We start from the raw sequence: 19,405 nt of genomic DNA on the forward strand, positions 1-19,405 counted from the left end.
CTTCACCATTGAGTGATATGACCAACCAGGCGGAGGTATGCTCTCTACTGAGTGCCGTTCTAGTGTTATAATTGCTCCCAGCATGGAAAGCTATATAATGACGAGTTAACTGCACATTTCATAAATGAGGTCATCAGAGAGATTCTTTCGTTTTGTTTTGCACATCTCACCATATGATTATAGAGTGACATTTATTTTCCATTGATATCGTTGGCATCCAAAAGCGTTTTATTATTTCTGCAGATGCAATCAGAACAAAAAACATGCTGAGTTAAACCTAAGGAAACTCATTAGCCTGATGTAGGCACTTACTCGAGGGGTCATTTCAATGCCATGTAAGCAAAGTTTTAAGGGCGGGATGGGATAGTGGGAAATGGGTGCAGTAGATGTAAGTGAGGCTTTAGTGGTGCTCTGTATTTTTTTATGGGTACGTATTTTATATTGTTAGTTTACTCATCATACAACCAATCAATCCTCAGAGTTGGGAGGAATAAGGAATTGTTACTCTTCTGAATTACGTCACTGTTGATGATTTAAGACCCACAAAAAAGTTTGATATTCCACTCTGAACTTTTTTTCATGATGTTGGCACCACATGCTTAAATCATATATTGTGTTTATGCATTTTATTGCCTCATTATACCATTGGAATAAAATCTGAAAATCATGTAAATGTACACTGACAAACACAACAAAAGTGTACAGGACAATTGAATCAACATAGACTATTGCTAGAAATAACTAAGCAGGAAAACTGTACATGTATGAGTAATACATAGCAGGAAAACTGTTCATGTACGAGCAATAGGTGGCAAGCAAAATGCACACGATAAAGTTTCTTGTTTTTACGGCGTAGCCCATAGGGCAAAGTCGTCTAGAACAGTGTTTGTCTGTCCGTATGTATGTATGTATGTATGTATGTATGATTGTATGTATGTATGTATGTATGTATGTATGTATGTATGTATGTATGCCCCCTCAAACGTATACCAATCAGAGGTGAGGATCTGGTCACATCACTAGGTGATGTGATTATGTCTGATGTCATTACGGCGATACGGCGGCTGACTCTCCACACTCCGGCATTTTGATTCCAATTTCATTCAGGCCGAACATACCGTCGACCCTGTCATATACTACAATCGCCATGCTCTACCTTTACATTTTTCATTCAGTGTGAAACAAACAAACCGATTGTTAAAATGACCATCAAATATCGAAAGCATCGCCGTTACGGCTCTTCCAACAATATGGTACATATAGGCCTTAGGCTTCATGCCTCACCTTTGGGCCGGTTCAGACAAATTAAGCCCATGTTTCTTAATAGAGTGGTGTATCGTTTCAGAAGTATCGTTTTCGTAATATAAATAATAATAATATAGTAAATATGACCATAACACTTTAATCCCAATGTCATGAATGGATTGAAGCTAATGGATTGAAGCGGTGTATGGTTCATGAATCAATGATAAGCGGTGTATGGTGCAAATAACATGGAAGTAAGGAATTCGCCTCGCTTTTTTGATAGCATATTATTGACCCAACCCTTGTGGGTATATAGATTACAGTAGATCTTCCCTCAGTTATGTAAGTAAAACTTACCTCACGGATGTCGGGATTCCTCAAAATTTCTTTTTTTAATGTTATAAACAGCATTAGTGACTGTTTAAAAAGCTAATTACATGTGTTTGTGGCTTATAATATTTTACAAGCCCGGCTACGCCGCTGTTAGACTTTCGGTCTTGTTTTTTTACATAATGATTAATAGCTAGTTAATATTAATGCTTTCTCCCAAATCATTCCATGATGGAAAGTTTGGGTAAATCAGAAGAATAGTCTGGAAACCTACCATCGAAACAATAAAATGGATGAGAAATCAAAATGGATGCTCCAAACATGGTTAGTAGGCTCACCTGGTTTCTGACCGAGGACCTGGTGAAGAATGACACGGTGAAGAAAAATTGGGTTGCTGTTCATCAAGATAGTTCCAGAAAGCAAGCCATGAAAATAGTCCACATATCTGCAAGGCAGCATACATGCCAGTTCTGAAACTGCAGATAACAATTTTGCTAATTGTGACTAAGGATCATATAAAAGTGTGCACGGGACAACACGGCACAAAATCTATCAATACGCGACTTTCAAAATGACGTAATCCACCCAAGAATGCACGGCGTACATGCACAGAAACCCGGAGTAACAGGGGTCATCAGGGCAGCCAAATGTAAGTTGTGTGTGTAAGATAAGGATTGTTACATAAAATGGCTCACAAAGCTCTTCAAAGAAGCCTAAAATAATTGGAAAAGTACGGGTGAAAAAGGGGTTGTTATATTTAATAAATCAAGAGTAAAATGTGTGTGCTTCTGGACAACAAAAGAGTGGTTTGAGCTTTTGGAACTCACCAAAAAAGCTGATAGCTTGAATCTCCCAGTACTGCAAACCTCTGAGAATGTGTGGATTGGTGCAAGGCTGAAGGTTCGTAGAAGGGTGCGTGCTACCCAAACCCTCGACCTTTGCTACCAGTGAGTGGACATTGAAAATTGTGGGATTACATCACATGCACATGACAGGCTTGGTGAATTATTTAATGGATGCCTGCAATAAGACGATGCCATCATTACCAAAATTCAGACAGACTTCCGAGAGGAAGACACCATATCTGGTTTGGTTGCTTTTAACACTGATGGGAAGGTCATATCTGGGGATCGTAAATGCACAGCGTAAGTTTAAAATGATGATATTTACTATGAATCATATGCGGGAAGGGGAGGGAGTGGGAGCTGTATGGGGTGGAGCTGTATGGGGTGGAGCTGTATGGGATGTAAGGGCCATTATATATATATATATATATATGACCCCTTCACTTTTTTCACATTTTGTTATGTTGCAGCCTTATGCTGAAATCGTTTAAATTCATTTTTTCCCTCATCAATCTACACTCAATACCCCATAATGACAAAGAGAAAACAGGATTTTAGAAAGTTTTGCAAATTTATTTCACAAAAACAACTGAAATATCACATTTACATAAGTATTCAGACACTTTGCTATGACACTTTAAATTTAGCTCAGGTGCCTCCCATTTCTCTTGATCATCTTTGAGATGCTTTTACACCTTGATTGGAATCCATCTGTGGTAAATTCAATTGATTGGACATGATTTGGAAAGGCACACACCTGTCTATATAAGGTCTCACAGCTGACAATGCATATCAGAGCAAAACCCAAGCCATGAGGTCGAAGGAACTGCCTGCAGAGCTCAGAGACAGGATTGTGTCGAGGCACAGATCTGGGGAAGCCTACAAAAAAAATTCTGCTGCATTGAAGGTTCCCAAGAGCACAGTGGCCTCCATAATTCTTAAATGAAAGAACCTTTGAACAACCAGGACTCTTCCTAGAGCTGGCCGCCCAGCCAAACTGAGTAATCGGGGGAGAAGGGCCTTGGTAAGAGAGGTGACCAAGAACCCGATGGTCACTCTGGCTGAGCTCCAGAGATCCGGTATGGAGATGGGAGAAACTTCCAGAAGGACAACCATCACTGCAACACTCCACCGATCTGGGCTTTATGGCAGAGTGGCCAGACGGAAGCCTCTCCTCAGTGAAAGACACATGAAAGCCTGCTAGGAGTGTGCAAAAAAGCACCTAAAGGACTCTCAGACTGTGAGAAACAAGATCTGAAAGTGCAAAACCCATCCTCATCTGCTTTGTATTTAGACTTCTTCTTTTCTGTATGCTGAACCTGACGAAAACAGCGAAAAAAAATACAAAAACTGAAGATTTTAGGCAACCTTAACCTATTGAACTCAAAAGCAATAGGCTTCAGTGACCCAATATGCAAACCCTGCTCAAATTCCAGTCAATAATTTTTTTTCCCCATTTTTAATGCCATTCTCCCTGCTAAAGCGAGGGTTAGCCTTGCGGGCCCCATGACAATCATCATGGTTCCCTTTTTAAGGCAGTGTTTTTATGGCCAGATGCCCTTCCTGACGCCAACCCTTTAGTCGCCTCTTATGACATGCATGAATTCGGTGTACCTATTCTAAACCGGGGCACACACCAGCAAAATTCAAGTCAATCATATGAAAATGGATGATTTTATGCAACCATGGTCTTTTGATTCTACGTAGAAAGCAATCGGCTTCTAGCTTACTTTTGATTGGTGAACCAATTCAGTGACCCAATATGGAAATTCTTAAAATTTCATATCAATTAGATGAAAATGGCTGATTATATACAACCCTGACCTTTGACCTTTTGATCTTAAAAAAAAAAAGAATCAGCTTTTAGCTCGTGATTGGAGAACCAATTCAGTGACCCAATATGTAAATTATTAAAATTTCAGGTCAATTGGATGAAAACTAATGATTTTCTGTGATGCTGACCTTTGACATTTTGACCAAATTATGAATTTGTCTTCTTCCTATTCTCAAAAAAAGCTTTGCTGAAAATTTGATGACAAAGCTCAACTTTTTTTTAGGACAATTGGAATCTCCCTCAATGAAGCTGATTCTGAGAACTTTTCACTGTCTCAACACAGGCAGGTTGGTGGTCTTTCTGTCTTCTACCGACTCCTTTCCGGCCTTGCACCCCCTGCTCTGTATGTGCTCTGTCCCCCAAATATTCCTGCAGGACGCACACGATTTGTCATCAACCTCGGGCCGTAACAATATGTTCTATGTGGTAGCTCTTACACGAGCCTCGACTAAGTCTACAAAATAAAAATGGGACAAAAAGTTACGGTATCGACAGATGCACAGACACAAAACTTGGTGGATGATTTGCCTAAACAACTCATCCATAAACTTTGGTCATAACTTGTCCACAACTTTTTGAAATATCATGTTATACTGGATATCGCCTTTCACCAGATCTCTCAATAATGAAGAATCACTTAATAAATAAATAAATTGTCCTATCCAGATCCAGATCTTCTCCAAAATTTAATCAATTCGACCTTGTCACACCCCGAACCTGTCCACCAAGTTTCGTCCGAATCTGTCCACATCCTTTTGAGATATCCTGCTCACAAACAGTCAGACAGACAGGGGTGAAAACAACCAAAACCAAAGACTGGGTTGAGGTAATTATACTAGATGTTTGCAGCTCAGGTAATAGGAGTGTGTGTGTGCGTACGTTGACTGTATCACTGCAATCATCATAAACAGTCTGCCAAAGCACATTTGTTTTTTGTGCACTTGAAGGATTACAGCAGAGGCATTATAAGCACATTAATGCTCGTACAACATATGGTCCACTGTTCTGTAAATGTTAGTGAACTTTTCATCTCAATGCCCTTGAATGACCGTTTGTGAATCTTTCTGATAACTCACCATTGCTCAAAAAGGACGGACACATGAAGTATTCCATCAGGTACCCATCATGATGTTTTCACAACCGGGAAACTTTTCACTTTCACAAACTTTTCACAACATAGTGGGTAAGTTTACTCTGCATAAAATTGAACTTAGTCAGGAAAAAACATCGGGCCATTCAAAGAGTTGAGTCAAGAACATCATTGCTGTGGTTCAGGCAAGCTCATGTTCCTGCTACAGGTAAGGTGATGTTCATCAAGAACATTGGTGCTGTGGTTCAGGTAAGCTGATGTTCCTGCTACAGGTAAGGTGATGTTCCTGCTACAGGTAAGCTGATGTTCCTGCTACAGGTAAGGTGATGTTCATCAAGAACATCATTGCTGTGGTTCAGGCAAGCTCATGTTCCTGCTACAGGTAAGGTGATGTTCATCAAGAACATTGGTGCTGTGGTTCAGGTAAGCTGATGTTCCTGCTACAGGTAAGGTGATGCTCATCAAGAACATCATTGCTGTGGTTCAGGCAAGCTCATGTTCCTGCTACAGGTAAGGTGATGTTCATCAAGAACATTGGTGCTGTGGTTCAGGTAAGCTGATGTTCCTGCTACAGGTAAGGTGATGTTCATCAAGAACATCATTGCTGTGGTTCACTGGTTCAGGTAAGCTGATGTTCCTGCTACAGGTAAGGTGATGTTCATCAAGAACATCATTGCTGTCGTTCACTGGTTCAGGCAAGCTGATGTTCCTGCTACAGGTAAGGTGATATTCATCAAGAACATCATTGCTGTGGTTCAGGTAAGCTGATGTTCCTGCTACAGGTAAGGTGATGTTCATCAAGAACATCATTGCTGTGGTTCAGGTAAGCTGATGTTCCTGCGACAGGTAAGGTGATGTTCATCAAGAACATTGGTGCTGACATTGCATTGTTTTACCAAGCTAACACAATGAAATAAGTTAGACATAAGGTCGAATGGATTTGTGAATTAGTCTTGTTCAGCTTGATAGCGCCATTATGGAACCCATGGGTACATACAGGTCTGGGTCTTTACCGTCTTTGTGATGGTTGTATTACTACTGCAAGCTTGTCTTCGTAAAAGCGCTTCATTGCAAACCTGTCGAGGGCCTGATCCGCACTAGGGAAGAAGGGCATGAGAGTAATCAACAGTTATTGCGGACAGAAAAACAACAAGGTGTATCACCGATGAAAAAGCACTGTGAAAGTCAGGTAGCGCGCACACATATCGTGGCCATACCTAGCACACATGGCGCTGTAGTACATGTAGGCCGCGACAACTATTGCTGCGCTGCCAAGGTCTCCCTGCATGCCAGAAACAGAGTACACCACATAAACACATTTAGTGCTCCCTCAAGTTCACGTTATTAATATGCATCGGAGAACAATACAATAAACGTGTGTAAAAACAACAACATGCAAAACAAAAAATATATATATACACAATAAAATTTACTGATTTGTGCATTCAATCAAATTACTCTGAAAAATAAGGAAGCATGTGTTATTTGGTCGATATTATTTCCACAAAGGTTAAAAAACAAGACCGATAGTCTAACACCGGCATAGCCAGGCTGGGATCTGCTGAGAGGAGGATCTGCTGTCCCCCTGTCACATGACCAGTTCCTAAACTCTGATTGGTGGACGTTCTGACGAACATACATACATACATACATATGGACGGACAGACAACAAATACATACATATTTGTATTTATACATATATACATACATACAATTCATACATACATACATACATACATACATACATACACACATATGTACATACATATGTACATACATACATACATATATACACACAGATACAGACATACATACATACATAAACATATATGTACATACATATATACACACAGATACAGACATACATACATACATACACACATATGTACATACATACATACAAACATACATACATACACACATACATACACATATGTACATGCATACATATATACACACACACACACATACATACACACACACATACATACATATATATATATATACACAGATACATACATAAATAAATACATACACACACATACATATACACATATATACACACAGATACATACATACATAAATACATACATACAAACACACATACATGCACACACACATACATACGCACACACATACATACACACATATGTACATACATACATACATATATATACACACACATACAGACATATATATATATATATACACACACATACATACACACACACACACAAACACACACACACTTAAACACACACACACACACACACACACACACACACACACACACACACACACATATGGACAGACAAACGTTGTAAAAAGTGATGGCATTTTGAAGAAGAGATGATTATGAAAACAGAGACAATTGAGATGTACAGTTTTCGGCGTCACGGGAAATACCATGAAGACGTCGAAGATCCCGCTGTATCATTTTTGGGATTCACCTCATCATAAAACATTCAAGCACTTATAAATGCAAGATGCATGTGAAGTCACGTCTGATGCATGAGACACACCATTGGTATGCATTTCGCCATCTGCAGCCATCTGTCACTTCTTTCTGCTCATCATTCATTGTGATGAATTGTTTGGGTTACAAATGTTTTCATAAACACAACCTCGGTTGTAGAAACGGATTTGAGCTTGGAGAGGAGTTCTTCCAAGTGGAAACGCCACCAATTTGTTCTCCTTATCACAGGGGTGATAAATAGGGATGTGTCCGCATTATTCCCGAGGCAATGCTACATGTTCCCACTCACGTACCAGTGCGAGCAATTACTTGAGGAGTGCGAATATTATATACTAGTCGGGGCACCTGACATTGTTTGGAGAGAAAAACTGAGAAGACGGGGGCAGAAGAATCACTGGAGTGGAGAGCTGGGGAAACACTGAGGAGGGGGGCAGAAGAACCGCAAGGGGGCAAGTGAGCCGACAAGGCGGTTCCCACTAGAAATGCCTCACACATAATTACAGGCTATGACAGATCCCTCCGTTTTTTTTGGAGGGGATGGGAGAGAGGGGAAGGAGGACAAAATTTACGCATGCAAAGAGTGCTTTAAACCTTCAGCATTGCCCAGATAGAAAAGGAAATTGTAATACCCACTGCTACCACCACCAGGTGGCGTTACACCATACACATTTACATAGAGAATTTACATCCCCCACTCTCCTCCCCCCACCAATGCACGAGGCCACGGCCATGTAGCCAATGGCATGCATATATATATATATATATATATATATATATATATATATATATATATATATATATGTCACTCCTATATATATATATATGTACACATGTATACAACAAGGCCGAATCACGTCTCTCAAATGTACTTGGAGAGAATAACCAGTCAGCTCTCATCGAATCAAATACCCCAGGTGGCTCGGCTTTCAATAAATTAACTCCCTTGCTCTTCCAATCAAAGAAAACTGCATAAAGCAACCAAGTTGTAAGCCCTTCGCTGTTTCAAACACTATACGGATTCCTCTACAGCTGCAGGCATTCACAAGTATTTATTTGCCATGCGTAGGGCACCCCTTTATATGAACGTTTCTAGAGTATTACTTGGTTCCCCCTAAGAACAGAGGGTAACACAGCATGCACATGAAGAATGCACCCCCCCCCCCCCCACAAAAATGTACATGTGTATGTATGTATGTATGTGTGTGTGTGTATATATATATGTGTACATATATATGTACATATGTATGTATATATGTACATATGTATGACCATGAAAATGTACACCCTGTATACATTTGTGAGGTTTCATGTTGATCAGATAAGGTTCCTTTTTCTATCCAAGATGGCTACCAAACCACATGACCTATGACATCATCATTTTCAAACTGTATGCAACAACTGTGTTCGATGATATTTGTAAAATTTCGCATCGATAGGGCAAGCGGTTTTATGCAAAGAGTAAATAATTATTTAATATTTTCCTTCAATCCAATATGGATGCCACACCATGTGACCAATGATGTTTTCGTGATCATCTTTTAATCGCCATGCCTAGTCAATGACACACGTAAAGTTTCGAGTCGATCAATTTCTTGGTTTGGGAGAAGATGTTTTTGGAGGTTTTAGGTAAAATCCAATATGGCTGCTAAACCATGTGACCTATGATGTTATAAATTTAATATTTCAGTACAAATATGTCATAGATCATGTGCATGCAATTTCAGGTTTTTAGGATAAGGAATTCGATTAAAACATTTTTGGCTGGTATACCACTTCACCTATGATGTCATCATTATCATGCTTTTGTTCCCCATTGGGAGTGCTTGACAATGTACCAAGTTCAATTTTTTCCATTCAGCGGTTTCCGATAAATATTTTTAAATTACATGCGTTTAATCCAAGATGGCTGCCATACCACATGACCTATGACATCACAATTATTTTAAAAACATTCTGCATGGGTGTCACTCCTACCCTGAAAGTTTCGTCTCATTCGGACATGTGGTTTCTGAGAAAAACGAGGTTTAGCCCATACAGACGGACGGACGGACGGACAACCCGAAAACATAATTCCTCCAGCCACCTTTGGGGGCGGAGGCATAAAAATACATATTTAAATTTCTGAAATATTCAAACTTATTCCCATTAACTCACATACACAATTTTTGCCTGTATGCTTCTCTGAATGTTTATTAAGAAGGAAAGACTGATGTCAGCACATTCTTTCCGAATGTTTTCCTTCAGCTCTGCTGTACTGCTTAGTTTCATGCATGGATTTCATGGATTTATTTTATTTTTATATATGTATTTTATTTATTCATGATTAGAAACCATGGATTTCAGGTGTGCCCATGTGAAAAAGTCTAGTGGCGTTAAATCTGGATTACATGGGGGCCATTCGACCAGGCCACCGCAAATGTATTGTTTCATCTAGCCAGTATCGGACAGGGGTGGCATCATGTGGTGGTGTCCCTTCCTGTTGAAACCACACTTTTCTCAATCGCACTGAAGGCATACCATCCAAATAAGGAACCAAAACCTCTGGTAACATTGTGAGGTAGATAACACCGGAAACATTATCTTCGTAGAAAGAGGGGCCTAAGAGACTATCACCATGAATGGCACATCACACCTTTATTCTCGGATCATATTGAACATGAACTTCATCAGTCTGATTAGGATTCTCATCACTCCAATATCGGCAATTATGGGAGTTAATTCATTCTCCTGGTCAAATGGAACAAGGCTTCATTCCTAAAAATGATGTCAGATAATCACGTTGGTTCCACATCAAATTTATGCATTACCCACTCAGCAAATTCCATGTCGGTCGGCATCCTCTGCATGAAGAGCTTGAACAAAGGTAACCTTATATGGGTCGTATTTGTTTGCCTTTAAAATTCTTTCAATGGAAGAACGGCTAATCCCCGCTGCTTGGCTAATTTTTCTCAAATATTTATTTTGACTTCTTGCAACCACTGAAGAACATTTTCAGAATTAGTTCCATCTTTAGAGGAGTGAGGATGACCAGCACGAAGTTTATCAGCAACGCTTCCAGTCACTTTCAATCCTTGTAACACCGACAAATCGATGTCTTGGCTTTGGCTTCTCATGGTGGTTTACATGTAATAACTGACATGCCTCCCTCTGTCTTTTTCCAGAAACATGTAGCAACATAAGTTCCACCTTCTCTTTCTTGGAATAAATATCCATGAGGGTATATATTGTTATCTTTGTGGGGGTAGATGGAGGAATCCCATAGTAAAGATAGGATTGTATAGTTATAGCATGGACCGTGGATGCGTAGGAGAAATCTCGATGTATTTAAGTAGGGAAACTGTAGCTTAAGATTGTTTGTGTCTTCACACGAGGGGTGACGCTTTACTAACTAGGTAGGCGATTAAAGTTAGTTTTCCCCCAGTATGTGACTGCTCTCTGTGGCCTTTTCCCTACGTTTTTACAACTACAAACAGGCCAGCCATGCAAAGCCTCCATTAAACAACAATAACCGTCCATTGCATGCCGACAGAACCCAGAACATAGCCGATCGGACTAAGCCCACCTCCAAAGGAGCGGAGCCGGCAGGCCACGCCCCCGAAGTTCATGATTGGTCGTTGAGACATGGGATGGTTCGGTGGAGCTCAGGGATTGGTTGGTGTGACTTCAGGAGAGAAAGTTCTGGAGAGAAACGGACGTTGAAAGGGAGGAGCTAGAGGAGAAAGGAGAGTAGCTTGTTTGGCCTGTGTGGGTGCCTCTGAGGAAAACTGTAAAAGCTTTTGGTGCTTTTTGGGAGCTTTGCAAGTGGAAGTGAGGAGGTTTTGGTGGCTGTGGTGTTCTTCGGAAGTGGAGGAGACCGCGAGCGAGGCGAAGGAGGTCGTCCTGTTTGCTTGTCTCATGCCGGTGGCTGCTACAGACGCGGTGCAGCCGCCATCGTGTGCGCTTCTCGCGCAGTGGTGGCTTCGAGATTCAATAACCACCAAACTCATAAAAGCCATTTGGGACCAGAGCTGAGTGCCGGCAGACTAAAGGGATTTTATTTTCTTTTATTTGTCCCCTTTGGTGTATGTATTTGAGTCTGCATGTGAGGTACCTCAGTTAGAATTTTAGTTTTTACTTCAACATTTATTTCACACTTTCACACTTTCGTATTACATTTATTACCCTCGCCAGAGCAGAGGGTATTGCATTTAAGTCCGTTTGTTTGTCTGTTTGTCCGCAGAGAATAAATATGATTTTCTCTGCAACCGTTGGTCCGATCGACAGGAAATTTTCACCATATGTGCAACTCCACCTGTATAATTTTTTAATGATATTTATGACGCCATAGGTTATGTGGTATGGGCGCCATCTTGGAAAAAACGAAAAACTTTGCACCTCTATATCTCCGAAAGTGCTGCATAGAACAAATTGAGACATGGCTCATTGTAAAGAACGCCATGTGGAATAACATATGTTAATGATGATGTCATATGTGTCTCCATTATGTCATAATTCGACAAGTACAAAACTTCATCCGATCAAGATGAAATTTCTTGAGCATCATCTAGGTATAAATTGGTGGAGAAAAAAATGATGACGGCATCGGTCACGTGGTTTAGCCGCCATATTTGTTTTAACACAAAAGCCTTAAAAACCACTGAAAACACATGCTGGCATGGGTCTGCAATCTCTGATTGCTCTTTCTAGTTTTCATTAAATCATTATTGTTGAATTTCCTTGTCGTATCTGTTTGTTGTGGGTTCCGGATTAAACCCGTCTGCCCTGTTCAGGTAAGCGCTTCACATCCTTCCATCCGTGTGCAACAAACTGACCGCCAATTTCGGCTGCTCGCCTTGGAGTTAAAGACCGTTTTGGTTATCTGTCACCGGTGATCTCAATCGCCGGCGACACAACAATATTTTATTTACCTGCAATAGAAAAAAACGGCATAAAAACGAGTTTATTTAACTTTAAAAGTAAAATATCTTTTTTTAAAGTGTCCAACCTTTTGAGATATAGATCTCGATCGACATCTCTGCCTTTGTCTATTTGTGATCATAGAGCTCTATTCTTAGTCTGCAAAGACTTGAGTACCATACGGATGCCTCCTAGTTTGGAGATGATGTGTTGGTATAATGTATGTTCATGACGTCAGCGTCGTGTCATAGGGTCGATGTGCTTTTTTTGGATAAATATAATATTCCTGAGTGCAAACCTCCTGACTGGTGATCAGCAGGGCAGAGACAATATGTTTGCATGGCAGGTGACACTTGTTACTAGCAGGTCATGCGATCGATCTGTATATAGCTCTTTCTAACCACTCACTGACACATTGACTCAATGATATAAATGTTTAGTGCTTGCTCGGTGGGGTAGAAAGCTATACTTTCATATACTGACACAACTTGAAGCCAATATCCCAGGAAAAATCACAAAACCTTTGGATAACAAAAATATCCATGAATAAAAGTCGGTCCATGCAGCCTCGGTCTGTTCACTGCGGGTCACGTGACCCAAGACAATGGAGCTTACATTCAAAGAGGTTGCTCGGAAAAGCTAACATGCTCCTCTTCTGCCTCTTTTGCTGCATTTACATTAAAAATTACTTTAGCTGTAAATTTTTCAATAAATAACGAATTCTAATCACGAACTTAGCTGCTTACAGAATACACCAACAATCCACTCCATCTATATTATAAAGCATGAGTGTCCGTCCATCCGTCCCATAACTATTCCCTCAGTTTTGGGGGTAGCACCGCCAAACTTTCTGTGGAACCTTTTGGGGTCCCAACAGATATTCTAATGTTGGTGGGAGGTTTCATAAATTCCTCAATATAATTATGATTTTGAGTTTTCACTCGTATGAAACTACTCACTCTCCAGATGTAAACACAATCACGGGTTTGGTATTCGCAGTTTCGCTATTTGCTGCATGTCGAAACATTCGCTGGTTTGATAATCTAATATATAAAGCTCTTTCAAACCACTGACTGACTGACTGATATTAATGTTCGGTACCTTCCTGGTGTCCTAGAAAGCTGAAATTTGGCATGCCGACGAACAACCAAGCCAGTACACTGGGAAAAATCACAGGACTGTTGAAAAGCATCCGTAAATGAAAATTTACGTAAAAAAACCGAAAACGAATATGTTAAAAAAACAAAAACAAATAAAAACCTCAATCAATATCCAGCGTTTTGAAATTTGTAATTTCTTTAACTGTAAACTGTGAAATAAACATGACAATAATGCCTGTAAATGAAAAAAAGAAAACGTGTCAGTAAATGAAAATTTACATAAAAACAGTAAACGCATCCGTAAAATAAAAACAAAAAAACCGCAATGAATATCTAGCGTTTGAAATTTGTAATTTCATTAGCTGTAAACTGTGAAATAAACATGACAATAATGCCTGTAAATGAAAAAAAGAAAACGTGTCAGTAAATGAAAATTTACATAAAAACAGTAAACGCATCCGTAAAATAAAAACAAAAAAACCGCAATGAATATCTAGCGTTTGAAATTTGTAATTTCATTAGCTGTAAACTGTGAAATAAACATGACAATAATGCCTGTAAATGAAAAAAAGAAAACGTGTCAGTAAATGAAAATTTACATAACAACAGTAAACGCATCTGTAAAATAAAAACAAAAAAACCTCAATGAATATCTAGCGTTTGAAATTTGTAATTTCATTAGCTGTAAACTGTGAAATAAACATGACAATAATGCTCATCAATGAAAAAAAGAAAAAGCATCCGTAAATGAAAATTTATGTAAAAAACCGTAAACGCATCCATAAAAAAAAACCACAATCGATATCTAGCATTTGAAAATTATAATTCTTATTCCTGTAAAATGTGAAATAAAAACCTCAATGAAAATTTAGGTAAAAACTGTAAATGTGTCCATAAAATAAATAAACAAATCAACCTAAATTGATATTTAGCAGCAGCTCAGTGATGCTTGCCTATAATCATAAAGCTTCTATTTGTTATGGACCTATGTATGAAGCATGGTTTCTTAATGTCTCAATACAATTGTGATTTTGAGTTTCCACCCAAATTAAGTGTTACATATCCGCCTTTGTTCACTAACATATCCGTCTGTATTGGTTGTCATGATAGAACAGTATTTAAATATTTGTTTACCTCAAGAGTGTTTGTAAACATTGTATTTTGTTATATTCATGGTATCTTACTATAATTCACCAAATGTCCGTCCGTCTGTCTGTCTGTCTGTGTCTGTCTGTCTGTTCGAAGGTACCGTAAAAACTGCTGAACCAATTGCAAAGATATTTTGGGTGGGTAATCCTGGGATCTCCAGGAGTAAAATAGACTATTTAGTTTTCTCAATTTCAGCTTTGGTCTCCAGCATTCTCAGGTTTGGACTCCCGCATAACATTCGCGTTCGCATAACGTTCATTGTTCTCATTGTGACGATGTTGCTTTCCCGGGTGCCGCGCGATCGGTGCAGCCGTTTGTGCGGCACCCGGGAAAGCAACATGTCTCCATCGATCGCTAACAGATCGCTGTCTCCATCGATCTTGCCAAGGCCGTAACAGCTATCGGCTCAAAATCCTTTTGACTGTTGATTTGGTACAGTTACACGTATCGGGAATTTGGTACACGTATCGGGAGTACATATGACATAGCGATTGTGAACACGATTATCGATCACGATTCACGATCACGATCATCACGATCATAGTGTATCGATCACGATTTGAAACACGATGGAATAATATTTACCAATATGAACATTGAACAGTGATGTGGCTTTTATTGAAATTCTAAAGATACTGTTTAGATTTTGATGATTTGCGTGTGATATGATTCAACGGATGTTTATATGAATCGTTTAAAATAAAACACCCTTCAATTTCCGATATTTTGCGTTTTCATTTGGGCCTCCCAATTGAAGCCCCGCCCATAGGGTGGGTACCTATTGACGAACTGAAGCCCCGCCCATAGGGCGCCCGTTGCTCGTAACATTAATTATAGTATTAATTTGTGATTGAAGTTAGGCTGTTTGGAATGAATAAATAGATTGAGTTTAAAGGAGAATGAATAAATTGTGATAAAATGCTCTCTGGCAGATTGGTCTGTGGTGGTTATCACGTTAGAATGGCATTTCTATTCGGGGAAGAGAGCAAGAATAGAGCAAGCTTTGTCGCCGATCGGAATGGAAGGCTGCGACATTTATTCAGTTTTGCCATTTACCGCATGTAGATTTCTTCGTTGTCTGTATACATGAATAGACTTTTCCATTGACATCACAGCACGTTCCCTTGAGACTTTTTGCAATTTTTCTGTAATAACCCATTTCCTTCAGCATGACACATAAGAGCCAATCCCCCAACCCCAGCCAGCACCATCACCGTCATTGTTGTCAGCTTCATCATCACATCATTCAAGGTATATTGATTTTACACAGTAATACTCCCAGAGTTTGGGGGCCAGTTCCACCGAGTTTTCTGTGCACCTTTTGGTGTCCCTACAAGTATCCGAACTTGGGTAGGACGGGTTTTCCTAAAATTTCTGATTTTTTTTTGGGGGGGGGGGGGGGGCGGGGGGGGGGTTTCATACAGGCACAGGTACCTTGCTCCTCGGCCATTGCGTAGCACAGGTACCTCGCTCGGAAAATACAAAAGCTCTCACAATGCACTTCATTAAATATATAAATGTTATGTTTATTATATGTGCTTGTAGGATGCACTTTGAGCAGTTACTTGCAATGTGCACACATGCTCCACTAATGCAGTATGTGTGTATATATATATATATATATACACGAGTACACATATACAGTTCACTTACTTCCATCCTCTTACTGGTTCATAACCACTCTACAAAAGTCCTTTTTTTTGTATGAATCATCCATTCTAAATGACTATTATAGCCTACTTTCACATTACAGTATTCAAAATATGATCTCAAAATATATTATGTAGTTGGCAAATAATAATCATTAAAATAGATAGTATGAAAAAAAGTCAAAGTTTTTGGCATATACTTTTTTTCCTGCTAAATGACTAGTCTGCACAGGAGCTGCTGTCTGCACAGCAACAACACTGATTATAGTCAGCAGTGTAACGTGGTGTCAAGGGATACCCGATAAGACCCGACTGGTTAACCACGGCTTAGACAGGAATTTGGAATTTGCTCAGGGTGCTGGTGACAGCTATTTCCAAAAGACACCGTAGGATCTTTAACATGCATTAACTGATGCTAGCAGACTGGACAACCGGCTTAATGTCCATCCAAATGATATGACAATCGATTTCATACATTTAAATTGAAAATATTTAAGATGACAAACATTCCCTCCACTATTTCCACTCTAAAACCAGCATTAGAATCAGGTGCATGTTGAAAAAGACCTTGCAGTGTAGTACAGCAACGTGCTGAGGGTGTTGGCTGAGCCATGTGTCCACAGCCTTGCAAATGCTGCACAGGATGTCCAGGTGCGGGGCATGCTGCAAAGGCCATCCAAACTGCACTACCTGCATAGAGACACCAACGTTCTGAGTTCTTGCTCCAGAGGCACAACATATAATTGTTCCATTGCTGACCTAATGGACATACAGTCACGTGAAAAAGTAAGTACACCCCATGTAAAGTTTTGCCTTTTTCAACATATTTCAACATACAGCTATTTTGTCTTCATTTCAACAATATTGATAGATAAAGGTGATATAATACAACAAACATCATGAAACATTTACATTTTGTAGTGCATTGTATCTATCTATAATTCCAGCAATCTCTGTGTGTCTGTGTGTCTGTGTGTCTGTGTGTCTGTGTGTCTGTGTGTCTGTGTGTCTGTGTGTCTGTGTGTCTGTGTGTCTGTGACCGCTGTTTCTCGACAACCACGGGTCCGATATACTTGAAACTTGCCAGGTATATTGCTGGGGACCCGAGGATGTGCCTTTTCAAGGTTTCATATTAATCGGACAATTACTTACCGAGCTATGTCCAAAAAACGCTGCAACCAATCAGAGAGCAGCGAGCTATCACGTGTGCCGAACGTGGCGATCAGACTCTGCCTCGGACGGCACATTTGGCAGCGTATTCATTTATTTCACGTTGGAAAACTATGTTGCCGTTAAACTATGTTTTAAAACGAATTCAAACTGCGATTAAATTAAAACGATTCATCCTAACTGCGATTTGCGAACTTCCGGACAGTGACGACTTATCTTCCGGCAGCCAATCACAGAACGCTCTGTTGCGTAGGCGTGGCCGATGTGAGACGAGCGGAGCTGAGCGCGTTACGAGCTGACCGCCATTACGGTACGTAATTCGATTTCTTATGCGCATAATTTGACAGCGTATTCATTTATTTCACGTTGGAAAACTATGTTGCCGTTAAACTATGTTTTAAAACGAATTCAAACTGCGATTAAATTAAAACGATTCATCCTAACTGCGATTTGCGAACTTCCGGACAGTGACGACTTATCTTCCGGCAGCCAATCACAGAACGCTCTGTTGCGTAGGCGTGGCCGATGTGAGACGAGCGGAGCTGAGCGCGTTACGAGCTGACCGCCATTACGGTACGTAATTCGATTTCTTATGCGCATTATTTCTCCCAATTCAGTCAGAGCGAAGGGCGGAAGCGAAGAGCGTTGTTTTTTTTGTTTACGGGCGTACGGGCGGGGTAGAGCGTACGGGTAGCGTTTTTTTTTTTTTTTGGCCACGGAACGGGCACCCACGTACGGGCAATGCCCTAGTAATTTAAATAAACATAAATGCAAATTTCGCATGTGGGAAAAGTAAGTACACCCTTGGCTCTAATTGATGCTATTGCCCCCTTTGGCAGAAACAACCTCAAGTAGGCGTTTCTTATAACTGTCTACCAGTCCCTGACATCGACTGGGAGAAATTTTTGCCCTCTCCTCCATGCAGAATTCTTTCAGCTGTGCGATGTTTGAGGGGTTTGTTGCAAGCACAGCTCGTTTCAAATCCCCCCACAACATCTCGATGGGTTTAGATCCGGGCTTTGACTTGGCCATTCCAGAACCCTCCATTTCTTCCTTTTCAGCCATTCCTTGGTGGATTTACTGGTATGTTTCGGGTCATTGTCATGTTGCAAGGTCCACCTTCAGTTGAGCTTCAACTTTCTGACAGATGGCCTCACATTATCCTCAAGCACCCACTGGTACAATGAAGAATTCATAGTGGATTCTATGATGGTGAGCTACCCAGGCCCTGATGCAGCAAAGCTGCCCCAAACCATAATATTTCCACCACCATGCTTTACAGTTGGTATCAGGTTCTTGTGGTCAAATGCTGTCTTTGGTTTTCGCCAAACATGTCTTCTGGTACGGTGGCCAAATAGCTCTACCTTTGACTCGTCTGTCCAGAGCACATTGTTCCAGAAGTGCTGGTCTTTGCCTAGGTGTTCATTGGCAAACTTTAGTCTTGCCCTGATGTTCTTTCTGGACAGCAAAGGTTTCCTCCTGGCACACCTTCCATGTAGATCAAATTTGTGCAGCCTCTTTCTAATGGTAGACTCGTACACTTTGACATCAACAGTGGCAAGAGCTACCTTTATGTCCCGTGATGACATTCTGGGGTTCTTGGAGACTTCTTTCAGCATCT

The 19,405-nt window shown here is 40.2% G+C and overlaps 1 protein-coding gene across 7 annotated transcripts in view; it reads right to left on the reverse strand.

Moving 5' to 3' along the window:
* Nucleotides 1–19,405, reverse strand: part of LOC137431178 (tensin-3) — a 391,044-nt gene that overhangs the window by 168,237 nt on the left and 203,402 nt on the right. For all 7 annotated transcript variants that reach the window (XM_078781594.1, XM_068122190.2, XM_068122191.2 and 4 more), the window contains 4 exons: nt 17,182–17,304; nt 6,562–6,626; nt 6,358–6,441; nt 1,914–2,020 (listed from right to left, as the gene is read on the reverse strand). In XM_078781594.1, coding sequence (XP_078637720.1) covers nt 1,914–2,020; nt 6,358–6,441; nt 6,562–6,626; nt 17,182–17,304 — 379 coding nt within the window. The remainder of the gene's footprint in view (nt 1–1,913; nt 2,021–6,357; nt 6,442–6,561; nt 6,627–17,181; nt 17,305–19,405) is intronic.

This window comes from Myxine glutinosa, chromosome 7 (genome assembly GCF_964187855.1).
Source record: "Myxine glutinosa chromosome 7, kmMyxGlut1.1, whole genome shotgun sequence".
Lineage (NCBI taxonomy): Eukaryota > Metazoa > Chordata > Myxini > Myxiniformes > Myxinidae > Myxine > Myxine glutinosa.